Genomic DNA, 8,764 nt, shown 5'->3' on the forward strand with positions numbered 1-8,764 from the left:
GGGCGATAGAGTAGCCTAAGGAAATGTTGCTGCATATGAAAGAAGGTCCTATTGGATAACAGGAGAGAAAAATATTCCCTCAAGTAGGGCATGAATATTTTGTTTGTAAATGTATTAAAAAGGATGAGGTGGAGTTAAGGTGTTGCACTTTCTCTCAGAATTGAATAGTTTCTTTTTCTCTTTATTTCCATGGAAGCCACTTATTTTGGTTGACCCCAATGTGGTTGTGTGGTGTGGGGATTGGAAGAGTTGGGAAGGTAGGCTATATGTTTGGAAATAAACTGTATTTTTTTTTTTAATTTACAGTACTGATTTTATATTTCAAAATAAAACTTGCAAGTCATAAAAATAACCTAGGCGAAACATGGCCGGTAAATTATGGGCTGACTCCAAAATGTTTAGATGCAATAAAATTTAATTAAGAGTAGACCTATTTTTTACCCAACAAAAAATAAATAAAATAGTTAATATTGCTTGCTAGAATTGTATTCCTTGTAGTTTGATAGCTCCCTCGAGAGGGGGGCCCATGACAGACAGGTGGCGCTGGTACACTGGCGCTGATGGGTCGGCCAGGCGACAGGAACAGAAGTTTGTTCTGCGCTGTGTTTTTACGCAGGCGCAGATCGCACTGTTTGTCCAGTTTCGACTTTTACCTGTGAGGTAGACTAGTTTCGGTTTGCCGTCGGTAATAAGCAACAACAACCACCGGGGTCCGGTCCGGTCCAGAGGTGACAAGACTTTCTTCCTCCCTCCCCGGCTCCGTGTGACTCAGGGGCTCCCACTGCGGAGCGTCGGACGGGATTTCTCAGCGAATTTTAGAGTCGGTGCGCAACAGCGAGCAAAGCAGGAGGCAGGTACACGGGAGAGGACAGGACAGGACGGGGAGGAGGAGGAGTGCTGCTTGTATTTCCGCGAAAGAGTCCTGTCGTTCACACCGGGCCGAATGATTGGAAATCAACTGGTTGGCGCCTCGGTGGTTGATCTGTGTGAGTTTCATTAGTATGCGGCTGGAGTCCCCCCGCTGCTGCCGACATCCAGCCTGAGGACTGATTGGCAGCCCTGAAGTCTCCTCCGCGCCTGCTAAGTGACTCCTCGCCCCTGGGAGGACGAGGAGGAGGAGGCGGCGGCAGCAGCAACAGAAGCAGGACCCCGGCGGCACCGGCTGTTGTGTGGAACAGTTTTCACGGACGCAGCGCGGACCTCCTCGCCTCGTGGATCAGGAAGATGATGGGCTTTCTGCGCCGGACGTTCAGCCGCCGCTCCCGGAGCCGTTTCCAGACGAGAGACAGGGACGAACGGGACGGGAAAGGGGGGGGAGAAGGAGGGGTGACCGGGAACCCCGTGCTCCTGGCCCATCAGCAGCAGGTCGTACACGCGCCCGCCGTGGTCTCCGGGGGAGCGTCGGTTCACATCCCGGCGGCCGGGACGGCGAGGACCACGATCACCTGCCGCGTCCTGCTGCTGGACGGCTCGGATGTCAATGTAGATTTGCCTGTGAGTGCGCTGAAGCCTGGCAGGTGTGCTGACAGCTGTTTACACTGGCCGGCAGAGTGTGTAAACAGAGTAGCCTGACATGGCGCAGGACTAGGTGGTAGCCTAGGTCAGTGTGTGTCAAAACGCGGCCCGGGGACCCCGTGGGGACATTGTAGGGTGTTGGTGTTGGTGGTCCCCGCAAAAATAAGAGACAGGTTACAGCACTGAATGTAATTTGCGATTATTTATATTTATCCGGGAGTCAGGCTAGTTGTCAATTTACTTTAAACTTTTTAAATTCAAAATAGAAGAAGAAACTGCAACCCAGTGTGATCTGAATTTATTTTATCATAGTAAAAGTTGAATTGAACACAACCCTGGTTAGAAAATATGTATGTTTAAAGCAGAAACATTAATAAGCAGCTATTTTGATTATATCTTAACTGTTTTAAAGGAAAATATGCCCAAAACTCGCAAATCCCTGCTGCTCAAACATTCTTTTCTCATTTTACATCACTGTAACTTGAATACATTTGAGTTTTTGACTGGTCGCCAAACAAAATTAGCAACTTGAAGACCTTATATTGAGATCTGAGACATAGCTTTTGGTGTTTTTCCCACATTTTTGACATTTAATGGGCTAGGCAATTACAAACGGAGTCACCAATCATGCAATCACCTTTAGTTTCTTCCTGACAACAATATGTGTCTAAAATGTGTGTGTTTAAGGTTTGGCTCAATTAATTTACCCATTAACAAAGTTTCACTGCCTGTAGGATCATAGTGGCCTATATAGTATAAGTGTGTGTTCGCAAGTGTGTCTCTTCCTGTACAGTAAGAGGTGCTGCTCCAGATGGTGTTATGATCAGCCAATTCATCACATTACTTCCCCATTCTGACTGCTGGGAAATCCACCCAAGACAGACCTGAAGCTGCCCCCTCCTGTTTGCTCTTTTATACCATTGTCCTTTTAATTTCTTCTTCTCTCTCTCTCTCACTCCCGTCAGTCTGTTTGCCTGAATCTGATCTTCCTCAGGCAATCTCCGCTCTTCCCCTTGACTTCCCTCCTAATCTTCTTTTACTCTCCCTCTGTGGCCTGCTCCCTTGCTCATCATCTTACTCTTTCACACTCTGCCTCCTCCTCCTCCTATGTTCCTCCTGTTCTCCATCCACCTCGTTCTTGTCTTCCTTTATTCCCCGACTCCCTGATCTGATTTACCACCGTGGGGACTCTGTGTCACAGGCGAGTGCTACGAGTGTAAGAGGGGTAGGTGGGATGATGAGCGATTGTGTGGGCATTCGTGCGTAAGTGGCTTCTCGTAAGATGTTTTCATTTTGAAGGTTGCGTGTGTCACCAAAGCTGCTGCGAGCATGCGTCACCTAATAAACGCTCGGCCGGTGTATCGTGGGTTATCAGGGTAGAGAGTGTTTCTCTTGTCCTGCAGGGAGATTACAGCAATAACACAAAGCCACAGCTTGTGCCAAGATATTACAGATCCAATGACAGAATGACACAGGGCTTGTCAATCTGGCGGCTTAGTCAAAGATGTGTTGGAACAAGTTTGTGCATGTCAGGTGCACTGAACAGAACTGAAACTCCCTTACTATAGCTCATTAGTCTGTCACTTAAGGCTGAGTGTAGCCAAAACATGAACAATCAAATATTCTCTTCCCTGTGTGATATTATTGCCACTGCGTGTGATAGAGGCTGTGATTTCAATCAGCCTCTCTAAACTACATGCGGCAGAATGAGCAAGAGCATTCTGGTGATTTATTTATTTATTTTTTCTGTCCCCAATCCCTTAATACCACTGATTTCCTCACACATTCATACACTCACCGGGAAGTTTAGACTGGTTATCAGGATCCAAAGTACAAGGCTGTCATCTTTCCACACGCCCACTGCGTGTTAAATGGGTCAGGCTGGGGTTAGGTATAGTTGTACTATGCAGGTGTGTGTGTTATTGACAAAGAATAAGTGTCTTTCCCCCGGGAGCTTGTGCTTCTTATCATGACCCAGATGTACACACACACACACACACACACACACACACACACACACACACACACACACACACACAAACAACTGCTTTCACATCAACTTGAAGTCATTTTGCTCCTGTTATGGACACTCCTGCCTATATTACCTGGAACAACATGCAACATGAATGTTGAAACACCGTTTTAAGACTCAATTCATCACAACGCGATCGGGAGATTTTTTTAAGTGCATGAAACTAAAGTACTGTTCTTCTTCCTTGTAGAGTAAGTCCAAAGGCCAGGACCTTTTTGACCAGATCATGTATCACATAGATCTGGTCGAGACAGACTACTTTGGATTGCAGTACATGGACACAGAACAAGTCTCAGTGAGTAACAAACAATAGGCTCTTAACTTCTGTCACAGTTGACCACACGCTGATGTAACTCACCTTTTTATTATTGTCTCTCTTTTAGCACTGGCTGGATATGTCAAAGCTTATAAAGAAACAGATTCGAGGTAAGTTCAACTCACCAGCCCGCTTTTGTTGTGTATGCAGGAAAATGTGCAGTGTACTGTATGTTACATGTGGAAGCAGGTGAGTGGGGAGCAGGTGGCGCATTATCCAATGTTGACATGGTGATTAGCATGTGCATTATGAGCCGTACCCTTGTTTGCTCTCCAGCTTGTAACAGAGGGATGAGTGGTACAGGAGGGGCAGGGGGGAGACACTGATGTTGTTCCACTTGTCTGCTGGGTCCTTTTTTCACTGAGTTGTAATTCAGGAGCCTAAAAGAAATTCTTACCAATGTTAAAGTGAAACAGGAAAGAAACTGGAAAGTAGGTTACAAAGAAAATGTGGGTGAATAAAGATCTATGGCCGGGCCGACAGTGATGGATGGGCTGGATGAGATAAAGTGGATCACATAAAACATTAGAATTGAATGAATTCATTTTCAATAAATTACTGTTTCAGTCTCTCCACCTCCCATCAGTTTGTTCTCTCTGTTTATTTCTGTTAGACGGGCCTCCATACAGACTGTTCTTCAGGGTGAAATTTTACTCTTCAGAGCCAAATAACCTGCATGAGGAATTTACAAGGTAAAAATCTCATGCACACAAATCACACATACACGGGTGCACATGAACACACACACAGTTTCCTCAGGAGCCCTGTGTGGAAGGCCAAAGGGGACGCGAGGCTAATTAACTTTGCTGCTGTGGGCAGATTCAAATCAAGGCCAAATGGACGGAGACTTGTTAAAACACATTATGTGTCAGGGATGAGGAAAAGCCTGTGATACATCAATTGATTTATGTTCTTATTCTGTGTGAGCCTCTCACTCACTGTGTGTGTGTTTTGTTTTTTACACCAACAGGTATCTCTTTGTGTTGCAGCTTCGACAAGATATTCTGTCTGGCAAGTAAGTTCCTTTGTCGCTCTTAATGCACACAAATGTGTCATGTAAAAATTAATATATTGTGTATATGTAAACACATATAACACCATAGAGTTAGATGTGATCATTGATACCAAACTCAAGTCTGCACGATTAACCTGAAGCGACATCTAGCCAACAGTTAGCTTAGCTTAGCATAAAGACTGGGAATGGGGAAATAACTATTGTGGCTCTGTCCAAACGCAACAAAATCCAACAGTTGCATAATAACCTCGCGGTGACGTCTGGGCTCCGGCCATGAGCCAGCACATGACCCATCGTAACATTGCATTATGCTGTTTTTCTACCTTGGTTTTTGTACAGATTCAACAATGTGATAATTAGTGAGCATGCAGGTAGGAGGATTTTGTTACCGTTGGACCCACCCCCCCGCAAAAATATGCTACTTTAAATTCTACCTATATGTTATAGACAGTCAATGAGTTCTACAAAAAAGGTCCCTCTGTATTTAGGAAATCTTGACCTCATTATTGGAATGTAATGGAAGATGCTTGGTAGAGTAAAAGTAAATAACTGAATTAATTTACAACACTTTCTGAAAAGTGTGAGTAATCAAAAAGAGTAAAAGTGAGTAGTCAAATACAGTTTTTCAAATAAATGTACAACTTTGTAGTTTGCAGACGTTTAAGACTGTTAAGATAAATTAATTTGCACACCGTAACCTTGGATCTACACGCCTAAATCTGACCACACGTCAACTAAAACTGAAAAAAACATTCACTTTATATCTTGTTTTGGGGACTTCTGTACAGCGGAGCCTGCTTTTCACACACAAACACAAACCTGCGCGTGCAAACACACACTCAGACAGTGTGTTACCCCTCTCCCTCCTCCTGGCTTTATGTGGGCCATGGATCCCCAGAGTCCAGCTCTATTATAAAGCTCAAGATCAGGAACAGGAGAGGGCTGCTTATTTTAGGAAAAGGGTTGCTCCTCTCCTCCTTGACATGGGCACAAACACAGTGTAGGGCATTCAGACAGACTGATGTCTTTGAGACACATGATAATGTGAACACAGCATAGGAATGACAGTGTGTTAGGTTGGATTCACTCCCACTAAAAACCGCTCATCACCAGTGTCTCTTTTTCTCATGTCAGATTGAAATGTCCGTATGATGTCTCAGTAGAGCTGGCGGCATATTGTTTACAAAGTAAGTAGACTTGACATCGTCACTTATCAAACTTTCAAATCATGTATTACATTACTGCTAACTGTTTTCCAAAGCATATTGATTATTTATTTATTGTCTCATTTATCAGTGGGTGTTAAGGTAGTTGTGTTTTCAAAACTCTTTCTCAATGGTGTGTTGAGACAGATGTTGACATCCATGATTGGGGGAAAAAACAAGAAATGTATGATCTGTGTCAGTGGAAAATCAATCACAGAGGACAAGCAATAAGCTTAGCTGGATGCATTCAAAAGTACAATATGATGAAGTACAAAAATTTGTTCCATGCATTAAAAACGTTTACCCACTGCAGCCTAATCTCAAATGTCAGGGCTTCCTTAAATGTACAAACAAGGAAAACAGTGTTTTTAAATAAAACCAATTAAGGAGTCAATAGAAGTTTTCAATCTGCTATTAGATGTTCATATACAGTTGTGCAGGGTGAACATGTAGGAATATGCAGCTTTAAAGACAGACTATGTAACTTTTGCTGAACTGTGGCCAAAAGTAGTCACACGGATAATAATTGATAAAATGATAAAAATGATAAAATATAACATGTGTAACAGTTGCACAAGTAGGAAAGAGTTATACAGTCAACTTGGCTCAGTAATGTCACTTACCCACCAATATCTATCCATGATTTGCTAACATAAGCCACCGTACGCTCCTGGTCATACCAGACCAAATAAAGCTGTTGCAGCAAAACCCCTGAGTTTACTCTAGTTTATTACCTTAACTTCATGTTTGTAAGCGGATGAGTGGGTTATTTCATGTTTAAAGAATGACTGCTGCTCTCCTGTATTCTTTTTAAATGTCTCGGTCCATATCCAGGTGAGCTGGGAGACTGCGATCCCTTGGAGCACTCTCCTGTGCTGGTGTCAGAGTTTCGTTTCAGTCCCAAACAGACTGAGGTCATGGAGGCCGACATCTTCGGCAGGTGGTTGGAGCTCAGGTCAGTCCAAAAGTTGAATTCAGTGCCAGACTTTACCTTAAACGTTTACAGTTGTAGAAAATGGTATTTTTTCAGACTTTTTTTCACTTTTCAGCTAGGGAAACGTAAACATTTCCACACAAAGTAAGTCACAGTAACTTACTGGCGGCTTTCCAGTGGCCAGCTATCTGACCTGAGCAGGTTTATCTCCTCAATGGATGAAACAACTGGGGCAAAAAGCAGAGCACTGTGCAGGAAAGGAAGTCATTCCACTGGTGCCTTTCAGCGCCAGCGTTTCCACTGAGGAAATTTCACTTCCCTTCCCTTTTTTCTCCTCCTCATCCTCGCTCTCACTGGCCTGTATGAAGGATTAAGGGATTAATCCCTGGAGGGTCTTGATTGATTCCGAGCAGTATTTAACCCAGCCGCGGTTTGATTGCTCCCATCTCGGATTAGATTATATACACATATGCTGTGCTTCACTGAGGCCGACTGATCCACATAAGGACAAACACACACTCGAATTCACAGTCATTCTTACGTACAACACCAAGATGGAGTTAGGGATGCAGCAACAAGGTTACCCACTGAGTATTTCTCTTAGAGCTTACTTGCAGAGGTCATGAAATGTTGTTACTGATAGTTTACTTTTTTGTCAGAAGTGAGGTGCCAGAGGGAGTGATGTTTTTGTTGTGAAAACTCAACATGTTGTCTTATTTTAAATCCGCAGGGGAAAGAGCCCGTCTCAGGCAGAGATTTCTTTTCTCAACAAATGCAAGTGGTTGGAGCTTTATGGAGTAGACATGCATTTTGTCAAGGTGTGTGAGTGTATTTTATTATCATCAAGACACACTACGTTCCAGGTGTGTTTGAGAATTAAAGGTGTGTGTGTGTGTGTGTTGTCTTTAGGGCAGAGATGGAGGAGAATATGCACTGGGTCTCACTCCTACTGGCATCTTAGTATTTGAAGGCTCCAACAAAATCGGCCTCTTCTTTTGGTAAGCACATCGAACGCATCTCTAATCCAGTGGTTCCCAAAGTGGATGCTGTGGCGAACACCACGTTAAAACATTTTTATATTATGTAACACTCAATAGAAATTGGCAATAAACATCAGAATCTTCTTATTAACACATTTTACAATATGCTTGGTTGTTATAGTAACGTAACATGCTTTCTGGCTCTGGACTAAACGGCAGTAATTGTATAAATGAATAAGTTCAATATTTATCTGCACACCAACATAGCCTAAAACTGCAGGCAAGGCCTACTGATTTATTGTAGTATTACAGGTGCTGGTCATATAATTAGAATATCATCAAAAAGTTGATTTATTTCAGTAATTCCATTCAAAAAGTGAAACTTGTATAATGTATACATTCATTCCACACAGACTGATATATTTCAAATGTTCATTCCTTTTAATTTTGATGATTATAACTGACAACTAATGAAAACCCCAAAATCGGTGTCTCAGAAAATTTGAATATTGTGAAAAGGTTCAATATTGAAGACACCTGGTGCCACACTCTAATCAGCTAATTAACTCAAAACACCTGCAAATGGTCTCTCAGTCTAGTTCTGTAGGCTACACAATCATGGGGAAGACTGCTGACTTGACAGCTGTCCAAAAGACGACCATTGACACCTTGCACAAGGAGGGCAAGACACAAAAGGTCGTTGCTAAAGAGGCTGGCTGTTCACAGAGCTCTGTGTTCAAGCACATTAATAGAGAGGCGAAGGGAAG

General features: G+C 43.2%; 1 protein-coding gene across 1 annotated transcript in view; it reads left to right on the forward strand.

Moving 5' to 3' along the window:
• Positions 1-561: 561 nt before the first annotated feature.
• The window catches only part of epb41l4b (erythrocyte membrane protein band 4.1 like 4B), a 19,768-nt gene continuing 11,565 nt past the window's right edge, over positions 562-8,764 (forward strand). The window contains exons 1-9 of the mRNA XM_046044337.1: positions 562-1,494; positions 3,738-3,842; positions 3,931-3,973; positions 4,477-4,555; positions 4,834-4,878; positions 6,013-6,065; positions 6,918-7,038; positions 7,748-7,835; positions 7,927-8,015. Coding sequence (XP_045900293.1) covers positions 1,225-1,494; positions 3,738-3,842; positions 3,931-3,973; positions 4,477-4,555; positions 4,834-4,878; positions 6,013-6,065; positions 6,918-7,038; positions 7,748-7,835; positions 7,927-8,015 — 893 coding nt within the window. The 5' untranslated portion in view covers positions 562-1,224. The remainder of the gene's footprint in view (positions 1,495-3,737; positions 3,843-3,930; positions 3,974-4,476; positions 4,556-4,833; positions 4,879-6,012; positions 6,066-6,917; positions 7,039-7,747; positions 7,836-7,926; positions 8,016-8,764) is intronic.

The sequence above is a fragment of the Micropterus dolomieu genome, linkage group LG03, assembly GCF_021292245.1.
Source record: "Micropterus dolomieu isolate WLL.071019.BEF.003 ecotype Adirondacks linkage group LG03, ASM2129224v1, whole genome shotgun sequence".
Classification (NCBI taxonomy): domain Eukaryota; kingdom Metazoa; phylum Chordata; class Actinopteri; order Centrarchiformes; family Centrarchidae; genus Micropterus; species Micropterus dolomieu.